This window comes from Haemaphysalis longicornis, unplaced genomic scaffold (assembly GCF_048455015.1).
Source record: "Haemaphysalis longicornis isolate Haplotype H1 unplaced genomic scaffold, Haemaphysalis longicornis Haplotype H1 scaffold_18, whole genome shotgun sequence".
Classification (NCBI taxonomy): domain Eukaryota; kingdom Metazoa; phylum Arthropoda; class Arachnida; order Ixodida; family Ixodidae; genus Haemaphysalis; species Haemaphysalis longicornis.
The window spans coordinates 5,183,533-5,209,981 of record NW_027526282.1 but is presented as its reverse complement, the minus strand read 5'-3'; the positions used below and the strand labels follow the sequence as shown (position 1 = coordinate 5,209,981).

The 26,449-nt window shown below is 47.0% G+C and overlaps 1 protein-coding gene across 14 annotated transcripts in view; it reads left to right on the top strand.

Moving 5' to 3' along the window:
- The window catches only part of LOC144166588 (uncharacterized), a 152,050-nt gene that overhangs the window by 35,376 nt on the left and 90,225 nt on the right, over positions 1-26,449 (top strand). For all 14 annotated transcript variants that reach the window (XM_077696090.1, XM_077696088.1, XM_077696089.1 and 11 more), the window contains exon 4: positions 14,916-14,957. In XM_077696090.1, coding sequence (XP_077552216.1) covers positions 14,916-14,957 — 42 coding nt within the window. The remainder of the gene's footprint in view (positions 1-14,915; positions 14,958-26,449) is intronic.

Sequence of the window (26,449 nt, the reverse complement as noted above, 5' to 3'; positions counted from 1 at the left end):
AGCCGGAAGAAATTTTTTCGCTCTGGGTGAACAAGCACAGCGGTCAGCAGCATAACCACTCATCTGCGAACGCTTTTCCGTCTAAGAAATGCAATTGCTAGACGTGAGATATTGTGGAAGTTTGGGGGACGTTTGCTGCACGAGCGCTATACAGCAAAGAGTCACCCAAAGAACTTTAAAGGCCAAACCTAATAAAAGTGTAAATTGATGGTACATTATATACCTTTATATCTCACTTCGGCAGTGCTGGCTCGTAGTCGAGTGGTCTGACCCGCTAGGATTTTTGTTTTGCAAGTTGCAAGTTCGAATCCCTGAGGGGGCATGCTTTTTCTTGTAAGTTGATTTTTTTCGTTTGCGACCGATGTTTTCTAACCTGAGTTCACCATTGTTGGGCCGTAATTTTCACTGCTCCACGAGCGAGTTCGCAGAACGCGCGCAGACTCACACTGACGCGCCAGCCAGTTCTCGTTGGCGTGCTGTTGCCACAAGCACCGACTGCTTGCGGGCAGGCAGAGGGCATAGGTCAGAATCAGCTCACCCTTGGCCTGGTGCGAACACGCTTTTTACGATACAGGCATGCGTGAGGCAAGCTCCGAATACGCGGGAAAGCGTTTGGCCTTTGAGCGTCTGCGGTGACGTGGAGGGCGTTCATCCACTGCGTAGGCCTCGGCTAGTGATTTCTACGGTGCCAAGCCGTCCTGGGAGGCTTATCTTAAGCATGTTACAGCCGACAACATGGCAGAAGCACGGTACGACGATTACTGAGATATCGAGAATGCACATTCAACGCTTCCGTCGGATGTCAAACATGTTGTTTTACAGAACCGAAACCGAAACTTGTTTGAATGCTAACCTTGGAAATTGTCCAATCATGGTGCCACCTAATCCCGACGTCATAGCCTTTAGTTGGAGCGGCCGCCACAGACTGCGCATGGTAGTTTTTCTTCTTTCCCGCTTTATAATATCATTACCGACTTATCGACCGGACGAACGATTAAAAATGTAGTAATTTGAGCTAGCATACGCAGTGTAAGCAAAATCGGGAGCTCGAGAAATTCACTTCATTGTCCTTTTAAATTTGTTTGCTTTTTAATCACGGCTTTGCAGTTGCGGGACACTTGCATATATTTATGCCAGGAATCAGGCTGATTCGAACGCTGCTCAGCTTTGAAGGCTCGTTTCTTTTAGATGCGGAGCATCTTTTGCTCGAGGGTATGCCCCGCGGCGTCGGCGTCCGCACTAACACTACGCATGCGCAACTCTCCTCCTTCCCGCTCTCCAACAGCTGCGCGTTACTCTCTCCACTTCTCTCCTACCACCTGTTCGTGCTTCTCCTACGTTCTCGCTTCTGCTCTCGCGGCGCATGCGCAACTCTCCTCCTCTAGTCTCCTCTCCTTCAAGTGTGAATATAAAGCGGGTAGAGCGCTGCGCGCGTTCATTGCAGCGCTTGCTTCGGTTGACTCCATTGATGCGTCCGATGAAGTGTGATGGAAGCAACAGTCCCGTCAGTGAGTGGGCTGACGCAAGCATGCGTCAGCATCAGCCCAAACACAAATAGCAACGTTACGTCCACTCAAGACAAAGCTGCAAAGCGAAGGGCACGCGACGCTGAACGCAAACGCTTGTAGCGAGCGGCGGACCCTGAGCTTCGTCAGCGCGAAGCAGCTTCGAAGCGTCAACGCCGAGCAGCGGATCCTGAGCTTCGGCAACGTCAAGCAGCGTCGGTTCGAGAACGTCGAGCGGTGGTATCGGAACTTCGACAACGTGAAGTGGAACGCAAACGTACGAAGCGAGCGGCGGAACCGAACCTTCGAGAACGGGAAGCCGTTTGTAAACGTCAACAACGTCTACATTCCCATCGGGGCTTCCATTGCGTTCCGTTGTGTTAGTATTTGGGTTTCGGGGAAATAGGGTCACCTACATATAGGTGTAAGCGAAGGTGTAAGTCAAGGACTCTGAATTGAACGGCAGATACGTAATTTCGGCACACAGTGGTCCCTGGCATTCAACAAGGCTTCTTTAAATAAAACCCAGTTTTTTCTGCTGTTCTAGACCTGGAAGTGTGTTCTTTTTTTATCAGCGAATGATTTAGGAATTCGTTTTTTTTAAAAAAGAAGAAGAAATTTATTTGCCGAAAACATATTCACATAACAAAATATACAGATGCAGGTCCCAGAGCACGAGGCTGGAGGGGGACCTCCTATTACCGATAGAAAATAAAAAATTCGATTCTGCAGCGAAGTAAGCAGTGAAAAAAAGGTATAATGCGTTAGTGCGAAATACAACTCAAATAGCTTTTTATGGATGTTATATGTGCACCGTGCGAAATTTAACAAAGATCGCTGAAAACAATGTCCAAAAATTGTAAAGTAATAAACAGGGCAGGAGTGCAATGACAGATACAGCGTAAAAACATAGGGTCCAACCAGTTACGCAAATCATTCATTCAGGTTGAGTAAACATACACGGAGATTGTTCCTAAAGCTTGGTAAAGATAGCGATTGTTTTATTTCTGTCGGGAGAGAATTCCAATTATTTAGAGGCACAAAAGTAGTATTCAGCTTGTTATAATTGGTGCGTATTTTAGGTAGAAGTAGGTTGCCAGTCGAAGCGAACCTGGTGGAATTCAAATTTTTTAGTGAATCGTGGGTGAATATGCTAAATGAACACAGGTCATGCACAGATTTGAACAGGTAAACAAGGAGGCTGAATTTCACGAGATTTGAGACCATGAGTATACGAAATTCTGTAAGTAACAATGAAGCTTTAGTCCGGTATGGACTGAAAGTGATGATCCGAATAGCTTGGTTCTGCAGGTGTTGTAGAGGAAATCAGTCGTTCGGGTATGTATTGCCCCAAGAGGCGGCGCAGTACGAGAAATGACTGTGAACAAAAGCAAAGTAAAGTAAGATTAGTGTGGGAGTTTTAAAGAATGGGCGGGCCTTTAGGAGGATGCGAATGCCGAAGGCAGCTTTCCGTTGCGCATGGGCAATATGGTCAGTGTACTTCAAATTTCTACGGAGAACAACACCCAGGAATGAACATCGGTTACCCATAGGTATTGAATAATTGTTCGACAAGATAACTGGATTGCAGGTGAGTGGCTTTTGATGCGAATGAAAAGCCATAAAAGTTGTCTTAGTTGCATTAATGTGTAGACAGTTATTACGACCCCAAAGCAAAATATTGTTGAAATCATTGCTGAGGTTAGACGTAAGGGAGGCAATTGTACTAGATGATAATATGGTCGTGTCATCTGCATAAAGAAATGCTTCACAGCTAGTAAGGCAGGTGGGAAGATCGTTGATGTAGATTAAAAATAAGATTGGCCCGAGGATTGATCCTTGTGGGACGCCTTTATTTGTGGTTTTGAAACTTGATGTTACGTTAGATATAAATACGGCCTGCTTCCTATTTGACAAATAACTACTAATGAAAGTTAGAGCTGGACCAGCTACACCTATGGCTTCAAGTTTAGCTAACAAGATATTGTGATTAATGGAATCAAATGCTTTGCTAAGGTCGACAAATAACGCGCCAGCGCATCCCGAGTCTCTTGCAGTTTTAATTTTATCTGTGGAAGAAAGCACGGCGCAGTCAGTCGACAAACTGGCCCGAAAGCCATATTGATGAGGTGAGAGAATGGGGAATTTGAATAGATATTTCGTCAAGCAATTTACAAAACACTTTTCAACAACTTTGCTGAAGAATGACAAAATGGAGATCGGACGGTAATTGGCAGCACATTCTGTGTTTCCTTTTTTCAAGACTGGAATTACTTCTTGTTTTTTCAGCTGTTGGGGAACTACTCCAGTTGAAAACATCAAGTTTATTACATGGCTCAAAGGGGGTTCCTTTGGCACACGGTGTTAATTTAATGTTGAAGACCAGGAAGCAGACGCGGTTTAAGGAGCACCGGTTTATTATGACCTTTGAGCGGGAGATTCGGTAAAGGAAGAAGATGTCACGAGCCTCGCTCCAGGTGAGGCAGTTGCTTGTCCCTTCTTCCGTCTCGTCGTCTTGTTATCGTTTCAAACATAGCTTTTCGTGACAGGCTTCGGGCCGGCCAAATGAAATGAATCAGATTGGTTAGCTACTTCAATCCTCGATGCTTTGGGTGTATGGATCTGAAGCTTCAAGGTAATAAAGTAGTTGAATCGGCCGACGCAAAGTGGTTCCGGCCGATGTACGCACTTCACATGAACGAACCGATCCGTCTCTACCTTGTTAAAGCTGAGTCACTCGACCCAACTTCCACATTTGGCGTGGCACGTTCCTCTCTCCAATAAAAACAACGTCTCTGAGATGTATAGAAACCGGAACTGTCCTTGGACTAATGTGCACGGAGCGTAGTTCATGCAGGTATTCGCGTCGCCATCTGTTCCAGAGTCTAAAATAGTTGTTCTGGGTGTTTCCATCGCCCACAAAGTTTATCGGCAGAAGAAGTTTCAGGGGATGAATTGGGGCACGAACTTTCTTGGGGCAACATTGTTAGACGCTGCCCAATGAGGAAGTGGCCTGGAGTCAGCGGATTAGGTCTATAGGGTTCTGAATAGACGTACGTGATGGGCCTTGAATTCATTATTGCTTCCACTTGAGGTAGAATGGTTGCAAGTTCCTCGAAGTTCAGGCTGTTCTTTCCAATTATTTTCTTCAGGGTTGTCTTGATTCTCCGAATCAATCGTTCCCAAAACCCTCTCCACCAGGGAGCTTGTTCAACAATAAATTTCCAGTGGATGGAGTTGTCCGAAAAATATCCCTGAATTTCATCTCTCATGAGAGTCCATAGCCGCTTATTGTCTTTAGAAGCACTTCTGAAAGTCTTCCCATTGTCGGAATATGTGACCTTGCAGAGGCCTCACCGAGCAACAAATCGCCGCAAGGCGAGAAGGAACTGTTGCACTGACAAGTTACTCACAAGTTCAAGATGAACAGCTCGGACGACTGCGCAGGTAAAAATCAGTATATAGGACTTCTCCATCATTCCGTTCCGCTTGTGCAGTAGAGGTCCGGCAAAGTCTATGCCCGTTACCTCAAAAGGGGGAGATGGCACAGTTCTTTTGACTGGCAGGGGTGGAAGTGGCTCGCAATAAGGCTTGGCAGAGTATCGTCGGCAGACTGTACATTCCTGAATGACCTTTTTCACTACCTGCCTGGCCCTGATGATCCAAAAAGCTTCTCGCAGTTCGGAAAGCACAAGGCTGACACCCGCGTGTAAAAGCCTGTGGTGTTCCTTGATTACCAAGAGTCTTGTGAAGGGGCTTGCAGCAGGTAGCAAGACTGGGTGTTTACAGGTTTCCTTTAGATTACTGAACTGAATTCGCCCCCTACCCTCAGCATTCCTTCCTCGTCGAAATAGGGGTCGAAGCGTTTTAGCGATGAAGTCATTCCAGTGACAGTTGATCCAAACACGTCTTGTTGAGTCTGCCGGATCCAGTACAATTCAGCTGCTTGTGTCTCAATCGCTTGGAGGTTTCCAGCACGTTTCCACGTAGGATTCTTGCAGTTATCAATGAACCTCTTCAGCCAAGCAGTTACTCGTACGAGACGGTTGTATGAGCTGTATGATTTGTTATCTGCAACCGCACACATGAAAATAAGTGGGTTGAAGGTAACGTGCTTTCTTCGCCTGTGCGGTCGATATCTTCGTAGTGGTCGAAATCCTCGATCTCGTTGATGTCGGTTACCGCTGACGCAACAAAGTGCGGTACATTCCACCAAAGTGAGCTTTCTAAAAGTGTTTGTGCAGTGATGCCCCTGGAGAGTAGATCCGCTGAATTTTGCTCCCCAGGACAATGTTTCCAGGCGTGGACGTCTGTCAGCGACTGTATTTCGGCGACTCTATTTGCGACAAAGGGTTTCCATTTCTTCGTTGAGTTTTTTATCCAATGGAGCGCAATCGTAGAGTCAGTCCAAAAGACGGTGTCCATGTCTTCTATGTCCAAGGCCTTTTTAGGTGACTTTGCAAGTCTGGCTGCTACAAGGGCTCCCATCAGTTCTAAGTGCGGCAAGGTCAACTTCCGCAATGGTGCCACTCTTGACTTCGCGAGGAACACCTGGATAGGTGGTGGCTTCGTTACTTCTTGAGTTTTCAAATACAGCACTGCTCCGTAAGCTGCCGGACTTGCATCGCTGAATGCATGAATCCCTGTGTTGATACACCTGTCATCCGGGGAACAACCGAAGTGTCTTGGGAATTGAAACTTTGCAATATCTTTGCGTACCTCCGTCCACACTGTGCAATCTTTGAGCGAGCACCCAGGTAGAGGCTCGTCCCAGGAGTACTTATGCATCCACAACTTCTGTATTAGTAGCTTAGTTGGGAGTACGAAACGGGGTAAAAGACCAAAAGGGTCATATATCTGGGAGGCAAAGCTTTGGATTTCTCTTTTGGTTCTTTTAGGTTCTTCCTGTTGGTTGAGCATGTGCTGCACAGGTGGTTTTAGAGTGTCCGCCCTGGTGTTCCAGACTAGACCGAGGATCTTATTTTCTACAACTGCGTCGAACTTGAGTGCATCACTCTCGCTGTAACTATCTCGCCAACGTCTGCTGTTAGTAGTCAATTTCGTCAGGCGCATTCCGGCGTCTTGTAAAATGTGGAAGCAATCGTTCACAAGTGTCCTTGCCTCCTCGTAATTGCTGGCTCCGATTACGAGGTCATCAACGTAAAAGTGATCCTTCAAACGAGGAGCGATCTTCGCGTACTGATTTTCCACTTGACGGAAATGGTGTCGTAGTGTTGCTGCGAGAAGAAAGGGAGTAGTTGACGCGCCGAAGGGAACTCTGGTCATTCTGTACTCCTCTATGATTGACGAGTTTTCTTCATACCAGAGGAAGCGGAATGCATCGCGATCTCTCTTCTCCAAGGAAACCTGTAGAAAAGCTTTTTCTATATCTGCAGAAATTCCCGTACGATAGCTGCCGAATTTAAGAAGTAAGTGAAGAATATTCGGATTCAAGTTAGGTCCCACGCACAAAACGTCGTTTAGAGGCGGACATCCAGGAGCGTGAGAAGACGCATCAAAGACAATGCGCACCTTGGTTGTCTCTCTTTCTCATTTTACCACAGCCCGGTGAGGCATGTAGTAAACAGGTCCTTGGATGGTGTCCGAGGTAACTTTCTCAGCAAAGTCATTGTGAAAGTAGCTTTGAATGGTCATGTCGTATTCATTTTGAAACTCTGGTTCTCGTTTTAGCTTGCGCTGTAAACTCTCAAGCCTTCGACACGCCACATCTCTGTTATCTCTCAGCTCATGACGATTCGGGCGCCAGAGCAATTCGACATGGTAGCGCCCACTGCGCTTAAAAGTTGTTTCAGCGAAGGCCTTTAAGACATCGTGGTCGTCTTCGGAAAGCTCTGCCTTATCACTTATTCCGAGGTGTTCAAGCGCCCAAAACGCCTTCATCTGCTCGGATATGCACTCTTCACTTGCCACGTGAAAACTGTTAACTTCTTGTGAACCGATAATGGGCGAAGTAACTGTAGCATCTCCATGTACTGTCCACCCGAAGACTTTCACTGCAGTGAGATTTTTGTTAAGGCGCTGAATGTCCCCTGTCACCAGTTTCCAATGAAAGTCCGTTCCTATAAGCAAGCTGATGCCTGGTTCTGTCTGAGTTTCGAAGCAGGACAAGTCGGCGAAGGGCATTGCGTTGGCAACAAGTTCCTGTAGAATTGATTGTTCCGTCAACCGAGACAAGTCATTACATATCTCGGGAACTTCGATGGCATCTATCTCAAACCCCTGGTTGTTGTACTGACTGTATAGGGTAAGCTGTACTCTTTTGTACCGCTTCCGATGAAACTACGAGTTTCCAAAGCCAGAAATCGTCATCTGCTCCTCAGCGAGTTCCTTTGGTCGCAATTTCTTAGACAGCGTTTCCGTTATGAAGCTACGCTGACTACCCCCGTCCAGCAGCAGTCTCACGAGATGTTTGGTAGATGGGCCCTTGCCCCACACCCGTGCCGTTTGGAGAAGCACGGTTCTCTGAAGAGTCACGAACTCAGTCGCCGAACTAGACACAGTCGTCGGTTTTCCCTGTGATCGGCGTCTCCAGTTTGGGTCGCACAAGGGAGTGATGTGGCGCCCCTGGCAATTGCGACATGAAAGTCTCCTTGCATTCTTGCATTCCTTGGCACGGTGAAGGGGCCTCGCGCATCGAAAGCAACATCCTTGTTGTTGTAACTTCGTTTTCTTTTCGTGTAACGTTAGTTGAGCTGCGCAGTCCTCTGTGATGTGGTCGCTAAAATCACAGAGAACACAGCCGTTGCGGGAGGACCGTACAGTAAGCATGGAAGCAGAACCTTAGAAGTGGTTCTTGACTTGCCTACGAACTGACTGTGTCTTAATTGGCGTGTCTATTGGTGATCCAGTCATGACGAAGGTGGTCTCCCGACTCCGTACTTCACGGTGCAACAGATTCAATAGCACTGATACTTCATCATGCCGTTCACCTCGCGTTCCTCGTGTTGATGTCTCTTTTAAAGTCAATTGATTGAATTTCAGTACGAGCTCACGGGGCAAAGTCTGCAGTAGCGAAGCCATCAACATTACTCAGCAGGGCGCGACGTCCACACCGAGATTCTTCAATGATTTTACGTAGGTATGTATCTGTTCATGGAGCGCCTGAAGGCCGTTCAGGTCGTCGCAGGAGGTCACACTAGGCAGGTTCAGCAATTTGCACATGTGCTCGTTTATTATCAGTGTTTTATCTCGCTAACGCTGCTGCAGCAATTCTATGGCTGTAGGGTAGCTATCATTGGTTGTTGATGAGCCGCTTATTATGCCTTCCGCTTTTCCCTTTAGGTAGCTGCACAGGCACTTAAATTTGTCCACATTTTCTAGCGATGGATTTTTATCTATTAAATATTCGAATTGGTCCCAAAATTCTGGCCAGCGAATAAATTCTCCGTCGAAAGGCTGTATTTCTAGCTTCGGGAGTTGAACCTTAACTCTTTCACGGGATGGAGCGACCTCCTGACTTGTACTAATCGCCGAAGGGTACGTGGCCGCAAGTTGTCTCTCCGAACGATAGATCATGCGATCGATCGAGTCCTGGTAATGTTCTTCTGTGGCAAATTCCTCATCTAGTTCCTCATCTGGTACATGCTGCTCTATCTCTTTGTCCAAGTCGGCTAATACAGTCTTCTTCTGTTTGAGCGTATTGAGGTGTTCATTCAGCTCAACGATAGGTAGTGGGTTACCATCCAGCAGAGATTTCATCTCGTTAATGATCTTTGTCGTTGATGCGCGGAGCGTCTCACGTTTCCCTTTCAGACGGCCCATGGCGACGCCCGGTACGTTGATGTCACTTTGTCGGTGTTGGTTCGATGCGCCGCTCGAGGCCGGGGTGTCCTTATCAATAGTCTTGCCTCATCGGTAGGGGTCTTCAACTGTGTAAAGCTTGCATCCTGGTCACAGCACCAAAATGTTGAAGACCAGGAAGCAGACGCGGTTAAAGGAGCACCGCTTTCTTATGACCTTTGAGCGGGAGATTTGGTAAAGGAAGAAGATGTCACGAGCCTCGCTCCTCGTGAGGCAGTTGCTTGTCCGTTCTTCCGTGTCGTCATCTTGTTATCGTTTCAAACATAGCTTTTCGTAACGATAAACATGGTCAAGGCCTGCACTAGTTACTTTGATGTCTTTTATTATGACAGTGATTTCATCGGGGGTAGTCGGGAAAAGGAAAAAGTACTGGGGCAGTCGTTGTAATGGTTTAGGTTCAGTTCGTGGCGTATGGAGTTGGCGCCCACAGAATTCTTCATTAAATTTATTTCCAATGTCGAATGGGTCATTGTATTCGATGTCGGAGGATATTGATTTCGATACATGAGAGTGCTTTCCGTTATTGTTAAGGAAATTGTTAATTATTTTCCATTTCTGTTTTACGTCGTTGCCTGCCTGATCAATGTTATTTTTGTAAAATCTTTCTGGGCTGTCTTCAGCAGTCTATTAAGGGTATTGCAGTAAATTTTATACCGTTCCTTCAACTTCGTGTTAAAAGGCCGCTTTTATTTTTCTTGTACATATTTTTTCTTTTTCGCACAGACGTCAGTAGTCCACTAGTTAGCCAGGGACTGTGAGGAGCTGGGAACTTTCTATTACACTTAACAACCGCCGAAGCCTTATCCGAACATTCTTTAGCAATGCATACGATTATAGTATAGGCCGATTCAGCGTCTGTTAATGTGTAAACACCTGGCCAATTCGCCTGAAGCAAATGGCTAGCAAACTCTTCCTTATTAGGCACAGTTTTATCAAATGTTCTATTTTGTTTTTTCGCGTGGCAGTCGAGACGAAAAAATATGGGATTGTGGTCCGTCAGGCTAAAGTCAAGAATGCCACAGTCTTCTTGAGGGATGAAATTTAATAAAATATGGTCAATAATCGTGGCATTTGTACTCACGACACATCTAGTTGGAATGCTAACCAGTCATTCATAGCCAAAGCCAAGGAAACAGTTGGTGTAATCGACACACAAAGGGTTAAGCTCATCTGACAGATTATTATTGATATCGCCTAAAATTACTACATTTTTCTTTTCTGTTGCTAGTGAGCTGAGGAGTTTGGTTAATTCTGTACAAAATGTCGACACTGGTGATGAAGGTGTACGGTATATGCAGCCGATAACAGTTTTACAAAACTCAGTAGGTAATGACGGTTCATCCAATTCTATCCAAACTGACTCGCATTTTTCAACGGAAAGATGAAGATAAGTTCTGCGTTTATAGTTCATGTTAGAAGCAACAAGGATTGCGGCGCCACCGTGATTACTTGTTGAGTGATTGTTGTATTCTGGTGTATAATTGGGAAAGCAAAAATGATTGGCATCATCGGGTGATAGCCAAGTCACTGATACGCAAATAAACGAAAAATATTGATTCAAAGAGGATAACTGAGCAAGAATATCGTCATAATGCTTTCTGAGGCTACGTGCGTTAAAGTGTATGGCTGATAAGCCACTACTGTCAAGAAATTTTAGAGCTTCAAGGGTGGAAAAGTATGATGCCATACTGAAGACAAGCTATGATAAATCTGCGCAGATCTGACGCAACACTGACAAGTCTGCTTCGGTCTCGATGCGAAAGACACGACTGTCATCACACTGCCTGGCCTTGATTCTACCGTTGCCCGTCCACAGGAATTTCCACTCGGTTTCTTTTTTGAGGGAAGGGCTTTGGCAAAAAGCCGCTTGTTTACAGGCATCAAATGGTCATTAGCGTAGACAGGGTAGCATTCGGTTCCAGAGAAGTTGAGATCCTTTGTGTTAAGCCGAGCTTTGCGCGCTTTACTTAGGAATTCCTGCTTTTTCGAACAAGAACAGAAATGAGCTATTAAGTTAGGTGTCCTTCCCTCCGCCCATACTGGTACTCGGTGGACAATGTCTAGGTCGGTGTCAACGATCGGGCAGCTGATTTTGGCTTCGATAGCCTTAACTATATCAGCGCCGTTTTTGCCTTGTGTGCAAGGGATGCCTTTGAGTTCGATGTTGTTAGCGCGTGAATACTGTTCGACCTCGCTCACTTTTTTCGCCAACGTTTCGTTTTATGTTATGAGTGCTTTGTTAGCAATAGTCAAACTGGCATTTTCAGCTTTCATGATTTCAACAAAGGTCCCTATCATTGACAAGCTGGAAGCTAAGTCCGCCAACTGCGCGCTCATGGCCGCAAGATTTGGATCCGACTCAAGCAATTTCAGCTTGAATTTTTTTACAAGCATATCAGCCATGCCGTTCAGCCAGCTTCCAGACGACTGTTCAAGCCGTTTGATTCGCTCATCCATGTCAGCCGCTTTGGTATTGGACAGAGCCTCAAGCACGTCTAGCCGCTTTGAAAATTCTGCGTTGGAGCGCATAATCAAACAATGTAAGCACTAGCACACAAGGGCAACAGCGGTCACAGCAGGATGCTATCCGAAGAAAGCAATGGATACTGGCACTAACCTGTAAGAATAAACAGTGTGTCTCAGTTCGGCGCCCTTTCAGCCGCGACCGCTGCTGCCAAGTGGGGCTGAACAGCCACCCGTTGCCTTTTATATGCCGGAAGGAGTCCCACGTGGTCGGCGCCAGCAGTGCATACGTCGATGCGCAGAAGAGTCGCACAGGCACTCCCAGATGTGGCAGTCCCCAATCTTCGATAGGGTTACCAGCAATTGCCCGGCCCGTGGACGATACCACGAATAGGCGATCCGTGGGACGGGGGGGATGTTCACTTCTGTAAGAATAAACAGTGCGTCTCAGTTCTCAGTGTGTCTCAGTGTGTCTCAGTTCTCAATGAAATGATGTTGTTTTTTATTCCTTCAAAAGTTGAGGCGAAGTCAAAATAAATTGTACTAATTTGTGGTCACTTCTCTCCTCAAGAACGTTCACTGTAATGCTTTGAGGGTGAGTTGTGCAAGCGATATCAAGACTGGCTTGACCTCGAGTATGTTCTTTAACCATCGGTTGCAACAAGAAAGCACGTAGTAACTGCAGAAGGTCTTTCCACTCGTGCCTAATTCGGGAGGATCTGTCTACTTCATTGTTGAGCCAGTCAATACCGAAAAAAATAGTCACCGGCCATAATTTTTGGAACACGCGGGAAAGAAGAGTGAAGGTATTCGAGTGCGGCTTGAAGAGCAGTTAGGAATTCAGAGCTGGAGTTTGGTGGTCGATAGCGCGCGCCAATGAGAACGCATGAAGAGTTCGAAGAAGTGGAGCGAACAAGAGCCCAGCATGTCTTAATGGAAGAGGCTGAGATAGGTACGGGAGGTGCGTTGAGAGACTTGCGGACAGCGATTATCACGCCACCACCACGCGACGTCTTTGTCCTTTCTGAAGATATTATATTCTGACTGAAACAAAAAAAAAAGCTGTCTGGTGCGTACTCACAAAACCATGTTCCAGTTCCAATTAATCTGTCACCGCTACACGTTATCAGGACAGAAATAAGATCCTGTTGTTTTGGCAACGACCTGCGGAAATTTCCTAGAGAACCTGACAAAGCCAAATGTTTCTTATGAAGATCTGGGTGGCTCTTGCAATGATGTTATTTAGAAGGGGACATTTGTGTGGCATCGGGAATGGATTTGTATGGCACAACGGCATCAGAGGCTGGATCGTAGACGCAAATCTGACCATCCACTGAAAGCTTGTCGCAATTGAGGCGAACATTTTTCCCTCCTGGCGGTGTACTTTGCCGGAGTCATACAACCACTTCCTAATACCACGCATGTTCGCAGAGTAGTCTTCGTGGAACCGTACCTTTTTTTCGTTAGTTCGCTGCTTCAACTTTGACGCGTTTGAAAAGACTTCCTGCTTACGTTTGAAGTTCAAGAAGCGAACAATGATGAGCCTGTGAAAACCTTCCCTTTGGTGCCCCAGACGATGTGGACTTTCAATATCGCCGACACTTAGACCGAGTTCAGTTTGAAAATAATTACGAACAGTTTTTTCGGTTTCTTTCCAGGTCTTCTCATTTTTCTCTGGAATGCCTTTCATGATTACATTATTTCTTCTTGACGTGTTCTCGAGCTCGTCTAGGCTGCCACAAAAAAAGGACACAGTGGCTAGCAAGTTATTCACTTGGAAAGAGGATACGTGGACGCATGTTTTATTTCATCGGGTCCTTTGGGAGCTACCTCTACGACAGACACACGTTGCGCAAGACCACCTATTTCGCTCGTGATGACGCTCAGAATTTCTCTGGTTTCGCTCTGAAACTCCGCGTTTTTAGAATCTAAGGCGTCTAGCTTAGCGAGAATGGCATCTAGTTTGTCAGGGCCAGGGTTAAATTCGACATCGCCCGAACATACCAGTAGGCTTGATGCAATGTCATTTAAAAAAGCGCAGTTTTATTTTTTCTGGCTTGTACGCAGCGGAAACTAAGAATACAGCGGGCGTACGTCCAAAATAAAGCTACAATGTTATAGTCAAACAACTAAGTGTATCAATCACACTACTATCTACAACACACATCATTCCGCTTCCGCGTTTTCTGCTCTCTTTACGAGTACAAATGGTGAGAATTTATTAAAAACTTTGAACAGTATTTCGCTGTGCTGGTGGCCTAAGCTGAAATAACTACGGGTGGAATAGCAAGGTCGCCACAAAAAATGGTTATATATCCGAGTGATTGCACAGGCTTCGGATGTTTTCGTCTATTGGCTAAACAAAATGGGGGCTCCGATCCCCGCTCTTCTTTTGTGCTAAGTAACGTTTTGGGGATAGGAAGCTTATAATCTATTGACCTTGTTTTGTTTTCTTCAAATTCGTCCTCTAATTCACTCAGCTGTGGCACCCTCATGCATTTCAACAAACACCATGCTGTTAGGGACCCAGAAAAACCAGTATTCTGAACTTTGCCATCGTTCATGGTCTCTCATATTAGTTAGTATGGGCACTGTGTGTTTTAGTTGAGGTAAATGTCGTCATTTTTAGACTTGTTCTTAATATTCATATGAAGAAAGTTTTCTAAATATACGGCAATCACAGCTGTTTTTATCCTGCTTGCACTTTGATACCATTAAAGATTCAGAACTGGTTTGGTCATGCCCAGTAATACCGGAATCACGTACAAGAAATCATTCCATCCTTTACAACATGTCATCCTCACCAAAGTGGGAGGCCGCCATCTCTAGCCTAGGTCCCCTCGCGCATTGAGCCCTCGCCCAGTTGGTTGAATACTGCGAGCTCTCACAACATCGGGAGCCCCGCTGTCTAGATTACTGAGGGAACAACTCAGTGGTGCAATCACCACACTTTTTGGGCAAACTAAAGTTATTGCTATTACTACTGCTACTGGTATAATGTACGTTTGCTGGCTATACATCTCGGGACTACAGCCAAAGATCCGCGTTCGTTACATGCAAAATGGTTATTACCAAGTTTCTTTGGCTCCAGTAATATTGAACTTGTTCGTTCACTTCTTCTTCCAGGTCGACCAAATCCTCGCCCTGCGGAGGACGGTTGGAATTCATGTGAGTTTTTCTGTTCTATCGTTACTTCCATCCTTGGTGCTGTGTTGTTTCTGAAAATTTATATCGAAAGAGGTGAAGTCAATCAATCGACTTTTTGATGGCTTGTACTGTTTCGGTCAGGTTTTATCCTTTTCAGTCACCGTGTTTCCATATGGAGACGCGACTTTTTTTGTCGTTTTCCTCGTGAAAACGAAAAGAGTTCATGCTGAAGTGTGGTGCGGCTGATGCTCGACACCTACGGAAGTGAAAGGGAGCACAATGTGATGTGGAATGGCGGAACCGCACTTATAAACATCGTTTCAAAATGGACGCCACCAAGTTTTTGGGAGTTCCGGTGTGTTGCCGTCCTAAATTATCTTTTATTGCGGCGTAAATTATTTATAAAATCTGAAAACACCTCTTTCATGTGGCAAAATTATTATTTCACCTTCTTGTTTGTAAACTGCCTGAGGATATTTATTATTTTTTATAGGGAGAAGCAGGATTGAGTAATAGTGTCTCCGTATGAGGACGCGACGCCATTTGCGTAATAAGTATTCTAGAGAGACTAAACTTTATTTTTTTTCTTACCTCTAGACACTTGACACTGCTAAACCTCCAAGTATGGAATGTTTTTGCATTGAATATAATAATTCGTGACTGAAAGGGTTATTTGGGATCCGGAGCATTGTACATACCTACTTGCAATTCGTGATACCAACGACGAAGCGCCGAATTCAGGCTGGACACTACGTCAAACTATGAGGCCTTCCCGAATATTCGTATGTGGCGCCTGTGGGAGACTTGCTGTCATCCTCGAGATTTAGGCGAGATTGCCTATTAACACAAGTAGGACGTCACCAGGCCATTGAAAGACCTCTTCCGGTGAGATGTTTGGTCTCTTATTTTCCGGCTCAGAGAAGTTATAGCCAGCTCTGAAACGGCGCCGTATTTCCACCAAACGGCGTATGGCCAAACGGCGCTCCACCAACTAGTCCCAGAACTGCTCTATAGTATTTGTTTTACACCAGGGAACAGTCCAAAATCGTCCAAACTGATCTCGCTGTTCTGGCGCAGCAGCTAACACACGATCGAAAGAAGCTTAGAGGTGCTTCTTCACGTGAGCCAATACGTAATTTCCTGCCCTACTGCGGCTTTGCAGAAGCGCAGAACTGTTCAAAACTGCAAACAAAAGAGACCTGCTCTTCCACGTGGTCGTTGTAATCGAGGGCGTTTTCTGTGGGTGGTGACAGTTGTCACTTAACAGCATTTTAGATACTGACTTTCTAGAATGACATGTTTTAAACAGGCCAAGCAACCACTTATAGACGTCCAGAGCAAGAGCTATTAAATCATTGTGGCGTCTAGATAAAAATGAGGAGTTTCAAAGTTAATTAAAAAGTTCAGCCCTCAGTATGCAGACGTGGGATATAGCACCACTGATGTGCTGTGCCGTACTGCAAACGTAGGTGAGTGAGTGTTGACTTTTAAAGCAAAGCTTTTTACCTCTACCCACCAAGGGTTCTTTCGCGACCGTTGGTGTCACCAGAAAACTCCAGAGAACAAATAAAATAATTGACTGGCACCGCCGGGAATCGAACCTGGAACTAATAGACCAACAAAGCGAGAGCCCGTTGTCTTACCGATTAACTACGAGCCCACGCGAAGATGGAGACGACAGGTAGTGTACTGAAAAAGCACATCTACGGTTTTACCCCTTGCGTTCTCGCTGAATGCAACGTGAAAGCGTCACCCGACCACTCACGCCCGTCTAGCGGCCCTGTGAGAACCTTGCTCACGTGCTAAGAGTAACAAAAATTAAAGGAAGCTCAAAACAATGCATGGCATCTCACTTCTAGTAGGTTAATGTGCTGAAGCCTGTGGCCTCCAGTGTTCACGTAAAAAATAACAGCTCCTTGTCGTCCGCCCTCACGCCAAATCAAGGAGTACATTCAAATACTCCTTGACTGTCAGGCCATCACTCCAAGCCCCAGCATCAAGATCGTGGGCCGACATCTCCAGACTAACACCAAGATTGACGTCTCCTTGCAGCGCCTCAAAAACAGCATTAATCAAATCGCACACATGATCAGGCGAGCTGCCACGAAGAAGAGGGGCCGACCCGTCGCGGTGGCTCAGTGGCTAAGGCATTGCGCTGCTGAGCACGAAGTCGCGGGTTCGATTCCCGGCCGCGCGGCCGCTTTTATGATGGAGGCGGAAAGCAAAAGCGCGCTGTGTGTACGAGATTTCGACGCACGTTAAAGATCCCCAGGTGGTCAAAATTATTCTGAAGCCCTCCACTACGGCGCGCCTCATCGCCTGCGTTGCGTCGGCGCGTTAAACCCTGCAATCAATCAAATCAATCAAGAAGAGAGGCCCTAAAGAATCCGGTACCTTTCGATTAATTGAAGCTTCTGTCCTCTCGAGAGTCACTTACGTCAACCCCCTCTCTTCTTCTCTACAAGGAGGACATAGAGATGCTTTATATAATGTTTAGAAAGGCGGTCGAGCAGGCCATTGGTCTTTTTATTAGTGCTTCCACACAGAGGCTGCTTAGCACGGGGCTCCACAACACGGTGGAAGAGATGATAGAAGGCCATCTTTCTAACACGAAGGTCCGACTCAGAACTGCGGTGGGTAACCGCATGCCTCACCAGATTGGCTGGGCAGCCAGAATGTCACTCGGCTTGACGACTAAAGACCCAGACTCTTGGCGACTAAAACTAAAATTCTCCCTTTGCTTAAAAATATGAACCCCTCACATGACGAGGGTCACCGAAAAGCACGGGCTCAAGCGCTAAACACCACCCTCGGTGGGGATCATCCAGTTATCTACACAGACGCCTCCAAACACCGAGGGCAGCAATACCCAATCATCGTGGCTACTTCCAAAACCAACCTCCTTGCGTGTACTTCGCTTAGGACCCAAGAAATGACGGCAGCAGAAGAGGCAGCCATCACCTTGGTGCTCACTCAACCAGGGGTTCGGAGGGTAGTCACCGATTCCCAGCATGCCTACTGGAATTACCAGTCGGGTTGGGTGTCCTGACCTGCACTGTGCGTGCAAAAAACCACTCCCTAAACGGTTCCATTCAGCTCATCTGGACGCCCCCTCACGCTTAACAGGAGGCCAACGAATACGCCCCCAACAAATACCCAACAAGCCTGCGCTTTTACCTCCCGTGCTATAGAGCTGCACGAGGACAGTCACACTCTTGTCACGTTCAGGCAGATAAGCCAGCATTATGGCCTTCTGAGACCGACCGTACCTTCACCTTACCCTGATTTTTCCAGAGAACAACAAACTACCCTACGGCTCATACAATCCGGGCTCCTTCCCACAGGCTACGCGTCTTCACTTAATGGGTCCGAATCGCTACGACGCTGAATGCAAATTTTGCTCAGAAGTAGGAACACTCCGCCCCGTAATCTGGGTGTGCGACTTTAGCCCTGAGCACCCTCCTCTCTTTCCGTCAACTACCCGAAAAGAGCAATGGCAGGTGCTGCTGTCCAGGCCCTCTCTACCTACCCAGCTTCAGAGGGTGGACAGAACACAGGCCGCGCGGACTGCATATGGGCCCCACAGAAGAAATAATTACTCCCCTGGGCTGCACTCTGGGCCGTTCAGAAATCTGAAGAGAAGTATTTCTTCTTCCTCCTCCTCCTCCTTCTCCGCCTCTTCCCCCTTCTGCCGCAAATATCGTCGCCTCCGTCCGCGGCACAGAGACAGAGAAGTCAGATCGTCTAACACCGGGCTGGAGCTTACTTTAATTTTATAAAAAAAAGTTTTCACTCTTGTGCTACAACAATACAACTCAACCAACCGCCGTTCATGCATCTGCCATTCATTAGCCTCACCAAGAATATCTCTTTGAAGTAATAAATGGTGTGGTTAAGTGCAATATTCTTCTCTCTGGTTTTACTATTTGTAGAGCGACGTCACGTCGCAGGGGTAATCGTTGTGGGTGCCGTTTACAGCTTTGCTTTCCAACCACATTCACGGGGTGTATTGGCGCGATTTTTTTGGCGCTATCACTCCTTTGGCTGAACGTGTTCAGTGCCTACTCGCTGATAGGAGCTCTTGATTATTGAGCGGGCAAGCAATGCATAGCGTTGTGATGACCGCACCGCAAAGAAGACCCCGTGAGAAACGGCGCGAAATAAAACACGCAGCAAGCGTCCAGGCTTTCCTTCGAGATTGTTCTGAAGGCGGAAAACCAAGTAAAAATATTAGGTGTCATGTAATCAGCCTGCCTGTATGTGATCCCACCAACTAACCTCTCACATAAACGTAAGTCGAAGAGACATGGTATCGGTCAAGATAACAAAATAGAATGAGCGTTTTGTGATGGCTGGATGGGGATAACGCCACTCGGAAAACGTAGACTACGTGTTTCGGGTAGAGAGAAAACGACATAGGCGTTTTATCAATGAAACATGATACTTTTGAGGTGTCCGCCTACATTTGTTGCAGTAACCACCTGCTTAAGTGAGAACACCTTTCTGAGATCCTTACGGGACGAAAGGGCAACTCTAAAATAACCAACTACTTTGAAAGATAGTGTACTCATTACGTTGAAGTATTCCCCTCTCCTGTAAGCAAAATGAGGAATACGGTTTTCTTTGTAATTGTTGCGATAGTATCTAATGAGCATTTTGGCACGTAGATCCCATACATTTTGTTGCGTCGGCCGTCATTACCTATCTTGCAATCGGTTTAAGATTCTTTATTGACGTGAGTAGGTTTCTACACTTCAGGAGGACGTTTCCACCCACCAAGTGAACGGAGACATGCTAAGGGAGTTTTGGCATAGCATTTCGTGCCTTTGCGTAGGCTAAATATTAAATTTTGGGCGCACTCTACGTAGCCCCCGCGGTGAGAGCTCGTGAGTTCTGCCTCACAATAGACCGACGGTTAATGGCCATCCTTTGAAGCGAATGCGAAATGATGATTTGTACTGTCTGCGTCATCATTTGAAGTTATTTCGAAGCCACTCGTTGATATGAGCGAACCAGAGCACGGTATTTTTTACCGCTTCCCAAAACAGCAACCGAAAGCCTTCTCAAAAGTTTTGAATGGGAGACGTGCACAATTACACCAATATCCGCTAGCAATAAGCACACTTTCTAGTGGAAGTGTCGCAGCCACACAGGCGAAGTAATGGGCGATCTAAGCTTTGAAACGAGACCAGTCTCAGTTGCTACGGGCACTTGTGGATGTAGGTCGCGCTCTGCGCAGAAGCATCTACTACACCCACGTCGAGAAAAAAAATGGACCATTTTTTGGAACACCGTTATGCTATCAAGTTTTGTGTTAAACAGGGTAAAAACGGGGTGGAGACGCTCGAAATGCTTCTGAAATTCTACGGTGACCACGCCATGAAACAAAGCCATACTTTCATGCAGCACAAGAGGTTCCGAGAAGGTAGAGGAGTGCATCAATGGCCATGACCACTCGGAAGGCCCGTCGACATCAGCATCGCACGATACAGTGCAAAAAGTGCGTCAAGTTTTGGACAAGGACCAGCGATTAAGTGGTCGCATGATCACAGAGGTGTCTGGAACATCCAAAACAATCGTTCATCGTTTAACAAGTGATCTTGAAATGAGGAACGTCTGCAAGAAAATTGGGCCAAAAGTCATGCCTAGTGAGCGAAGGAGGAAGAGCGTTTGTTTAAGTGCCTGGAATTGCATAAACGCTATGACAGAGAGCCAGAATGTTTTGACAGAGTGAACACAGGGGTCGAAATGTGAAATTTTCAGTGCGATTCCGAATCAAAGCGTCCGAGCAACGAGTGGCATGCCACGGAGTCTCCTCGCCCAAAAAAAGCATGGACAACCAAATCGCGAACGAAGGCGATGCTCATAGTGTTTTTTAAGAGAAAAGGTGTAGTATACAGCGAATTTATGCCACAGCGGCAAACAATCAACACGGAGTTTTACTGTGAAGTGCCCAAACGATTGCACAACAGGGTTCGACGCGTCCCAAAAGAAATTCGCGGCAATCGGGTTTCGCCCAGTGATAACGCGTCAAGCCGCACCATCCTCATTGTCTCCAAGTTTCTGGCCAAAATGGGTATGGCAACGCTGAACCAGCCGCCGTAAAGCCCCGATATTGCACCACTTGACTTCTTTTTGTTTCCAAAAATCAAAGGAACCCGGAAAAAAAAAACTCGACATGGGATGCTGGAGACGGTAAAGGCCGCTGCGACAACTTTACTCAAGGAGATTCTGGTTGATGGCTTCCAGGGCCATTGAATGATTGCATGCAGCGTTGGCAACGGTGCATCAAAACAGACAAAGAATGCTTTGAAAAGTTTTGAAAAGATGGTAAGCTGATATTGAAGAAATCATAGGTCGGCAAACTCACTCACGAGTGTACTCACACACCTCCCACTCACCACTCATGAGTGAGTGGTGAGTGAGCCGCGCCATCGTTTTGGGCTGGTGAGTGCGAGTGCGAGTGAGTGCGAGTGCCACTCGCGGCGAACGCCACTCGCCACTCGCGAGTGCGAGTTCCACTCGCGGCGAGCGCCACTCACCACTCGCGAGTGCGAGTGCCACTCGCGGCGAGCGCCACTCGCCACTCGCGAGTGCGAGTTCCACTCGCGGCGAGCGCCACTCGCCACTCGCGAGTGCGAGTTCCACTCGCGGCGAGCCCGCTCACCACTCGCGAGTGCGAGTGCCACTCGCGGCGAGCCCCGCTCACCACTCACGAGTGCGAGTGCCACTCGCGGCGAGCCCCGCTCACCACTCACGAGTGCAAGTTCCACTCGCGGTGAGCCCCACTCACCACTCACGAGTGCGAGTGCACTCACTACTCGCAAGTAGTGAGCCCCGCTCGCCACTCGTGAGTGGCGGGTGCACTCGCGAAATGTGCGGTGCTATGGTGCCGACTGCCGGGTTCATTCTAACGTTACTAAATAAAGGCTTTTAGAGTAGCGGCACTCTTTTCTCTGATTGTTGTGTGCCGCCAGCATTTTCATTGGTCGGTCGGCACCACGTGATAATTATTTGCACATTGGCGCAGCCATTTTGTTTCTGGGCGCCTATCCTTTCTCTTTTACTCTACAGCGCGGACGCTAGAGCGCCCGGTCGCACTCTGCCCGTCACAACCAGCAGCGGTTTCGTTGGGAGAGGTGGCAGCACGACAGGCAGAAACAAAATGGCCCCAGACGCTTCCTGGTGCACGAAGTGTCAGTACTCTCAAGCGTAACTTTTTTAGGGGTGCTAGTGAATCCGATCCTCCCTCCCGTCCTTCCCCTTATTTCGCGGAAACTTTCCAAATGAACACGTGACGGCGTAGTTTAGGATCAAGCTGTGCTCCTGTGCGGCAGGCTGGCGCCGCTTGCGGGTAGGAAAATGTGGGGGGAAGGGGGAGGGTGGCGGCTGCCCGGCAGCTCGTCGCCATCGTCGCCATGATGACCGCCGCCGCTACACGACGGCGCCGCCTGCCTCCACCGCCTCTTCTGCCCAGCGCTCAATCAACGGCACTCAAGGCTACACCCTGCTCCCATCTTTCTATCCTTTCGTGGCGGTGTTTTACCAGTTTTACTGGACATCCCCGCTGTGAGCCCTGTTCCAGCTCGGATTGCTCTTTGGAATAAACTGTTTGGAGGGCTGTCTGTAATGAATTCATTGGGAAAATTTAGTGCCGTGGATAGCGCGCTAAGCGATAGGATTAATCGCACACGCTAGCCAGTGCTTTGAAAGATGGCAGCAGCTTTACCGAGTTTTCCTTCCGAACGGATCTTTTTTTTTTATGTTTGCTATCGCTGTCAGAATTTGCAGTGTTTTTTTTTTGTTTTATAGAGCGTGAACGAACTAGATTACATAAGTCCTGAAAAGCTTTGATTCATGGCTTGCGAAAAATCTGCGAGAATTTTTTGTTTTCACTTGCCAAAAGCGAAGTTTACCCCGTTGAAAGTGGGGTATTAAGACAGGTGGGTATAATAACCGTATATAGACTTAAGAAAACGTGAGACCCCATTAATGATAAATTTAAATTCTAGCTCAAATAAGTACGCATTCTATGCCCAGAAAACTCGTTCCGTAGACAGCCAAAAAGGCTAATGCCGCTCATAACAAAATCAATGCATTGATACTTGTGAAAATCGGGGAACCCTACTAGGACGTCGACACAATCAAAATAAGAAAAATAAAATAAAGGCCTAATGCTCACCACGCGAGATAGGACGGGACAGAAGAGGCAGCTTTTATTGACGAAATATCTACACAAACCATGTGAGCTGCTACACCGGCCACGTAAATTAAGGCTGTCTTAGCCCTCTATGAATGTAATTAACATCTTTATCTTTGACGACTACTCTGATTGTTCTGAGGAATTCTACAGGAAAGAGGTAAAACCACGCGTACAAAACATAAGCGCGCGCACATATACTGTAATCCCTCATTATGACGAAATCGCTTTACTCGAAATATCACTTTATTCGAAATTTCTTCTGGTCCCAACCCAAACGCATGCATTTTAGGCCGCATTACTCGAAGCGCACGAAGAGCTGGACCCGCTTAGAGTGAAGTGGCGAGCGGAGGCGGCGCCGAGCAGTGATGACCCAGCGGCGAGTCAGGCGGTGAAAATGGCGAGTTGACAAGCTGGTGTTTCCCCGGCGATTTTCTCGAGCCCGTCATACTCGTTTTGCGCCATCCGATTTAAGACAAATGGTCGATATGCGTGTTAGGGTGATTGAATTTTCTTCCGAGACATTGGTCCATGGCGTGGACGCGACGGTGCGCGAAGTGTCGTCGAGAGCGGGGTGCCCAAAAACTCGTTTCGCAAACTTCACGGCTGAACACCTCGGGAAAAAATTGCCCAGTAATCATGCAGAGCCCCTAAAACCGGTCAGTTTTCATGATTGTGCTGTGTACTCACAATGAGCGGGTAAACGTTTTTTGAGCTCAACAAACACAACCTCAGATTCCAGCTGTGGAATTTGCGGCGCTTTCCAGCGCGAAACTCTCGTAGCGTTCCTTGGCGCCCCCACCCCCCTGTAAAAGCGGCCACAGCCTTCTCCTCTTCCTTCGCTCTGCAGTCTGCGAGGCGTGCGGACGCCAGTCACTGCTTGGTCACATTGGAGAAGGGGTTGCTCGCGCCCCGCAAGAACATGAAACAGCCAAAGCTCACTGCCTTCCTTGCACCTGAATAAAGTTGTGTTCCAAAGAATACATTGTGCTTTGATTCCTCGCAGTTGTGGGGCAAATAAAGCTCTACGAGTTTAGTTTTCTCGAGTGGTCGCTTATATAAAAAAATACCGCTTATAACGAAATGTATCGCCGTCGCGCTGTGTTCGTTATAACGAGGGATTACTGTGTATGCACACACAAAGTAATCAGGAACGCATAGTTATTGCTCACAAAACCAGCGACTTTTATTTACTTCTTTATTGTTTTACAATTCAATAAATTCCCTTGTGAAAGGGTATTTTTACATAACGGTGGTCACATGCGAAAACCCGCTCAAGTTACGCTAACAGCCTAATGCAGAATATTAACAAAAAATAGAGCAGCTTCGCACTGTAGTTGCGCGAAGAGTGGACAAACAGCGAAACTGGCGGCCCCACCCGACTTATTTTCGGTTCGGTTAAGTTTATCCGCCATTATGGTTGGAGGCTCGGCCAAGTTTTTTGCTTGGTTATGCTTTGAGACACGGTCAAGCTCTCTGCGTGGTGTCGTGGTTAGCGCCAAAAGAGCAATGAACACTCGGTCATTATGTATGTACAATGCACGTGAGCTCGTAACTCCGGATCGGACGTTTCGCTGCTGCTTCACCGGCGCGATATTCGGGATTGTACCAAAGTCGTCTCCTCCGTTCTCGAGTAGCGGCGTAGCGGCTTTCGCGCCGCGCTTGCTCGTCTTTGGGAGTGGCGCTCTTCTTCTATTGCACCATCTCTCCCTTCATTACAGACCGGACTTTTGCATCTCACATGGATTTCCGAACTTGCCGCTGAAAGTTCTCCATGACTGGCAGGCTGGGGCAGAGCGTTCGACAAGGTCGAGCGGTGTCGGCGCGCACGACGACGTCCTCGCTCGGCGAGGTTTTTCTGCGCAGGTTCGCCGGCCCAACCACCAGCTTAAATAGCATTCGCTGTTGTAAAACTCAAATGCCATTTGTCTAACGACAAAGAAGGTTGAAACGCGATGCTTTTGAGGCGTGCATTTTGATCGTTGGGGGTTTCAATTTTGATCGCTGGGGTTCAAACTCCTTTCACTTCACCCGCCACGATCATCATCGTCAAAAAGTTGGCTTTCCTGCAGTGCGTTTTCGCAAACGGTCTCCCTCAGCCAGGCAAAGAAAGCTTCGCTTAAAAACGAAAGGATTTGTTTTTAAAAATGCAAATAAATGTAAAACCTATTGGCAAATTATATTGCTAATGCAATAATAGTTGGTAGTAAAATGACAGTATAAAACAAAATATGAACCAAACCGTTCAATTTCAAACACGTGCAGTATGGACGAAAAAAAAAAAGATATACACAAGCAAGTTCAGTTATGGCACAGATAAAACTCAACTTTTCACTACACGTTTTCTTAAAGAATACCAGAGGGTAAAGAAAAGGTTGCGTAAGAGGTAAAAAATAAGTTGTTGAAATCGGTAAAGAAACGAACAGCATAAAAAAGACACATTGAGAAAGTAAAATATTTGCAGCGGCCGCACAGTTGTTAGTTATTTTGTTTAGATCTTTCTACTGTACAAATATTAGAATTTTAAATGTTTAATATATCGCAAGCACTGTGCAAGTTCAACTAACATTTTCTTGTTTTGCAGTTTTGCCACAGCTGCACGCTTAGAATTATCTGGCAGCTTCCTACACGCTTTTGTTATAACGACGTCACGCTGTACTATAATTCCTTCACAACCTCAAATGTAACGGTAAAGCAGTATTTTTTCACATGGCTCAACTGATCAAAAGCACGGTACATTTCTGCGCAACGCGCGTACTGCAATTATGTCCTAAGTTTGGGTCCATTCTTCGCGTAACCGCGCTTCTATGCCGTTGGTATCTGTCGTGGGGGGTCCGGGGGATCCCACCACCACTTTCGCTCTACGAAGTTTTCTTTTTTTTTTACCTCGGCGGCGCCTACAAGCCGGCGCCTGCTTTCACCCCACCCTTTGCTTTTTTTGTTTTCCTTTTCTCGCAGTCGGCGACACCGACGCATATTCGAAACAGCGCTTGTTCGCGCATACGGGCTGGCTGGCGCGCCGTGTATCCTCGCCTCCTCCCTCCCCCCCCCCCCCCACCCCAATACTCCTTTGCAATACTGTCCCCCCCGTCTAGACACACGGACGCCTTTGCCCGGGACTTTGTCGACGGTCGCCGAAGGCCTGCAGGTCAGGCCAGCGCGCAGTCGTACACGATAAACTGTGCGCCCCCACCTCCCTCCATACACAAAGAGAAAGAGAATAACTTTAGGAGATGTTGGTGGCATTTGTTCGGAAGCCAACCTAATGGCGAATTCCATTGGGCGAACAGGTGCAAGTGGAGCGAGCAGCCAG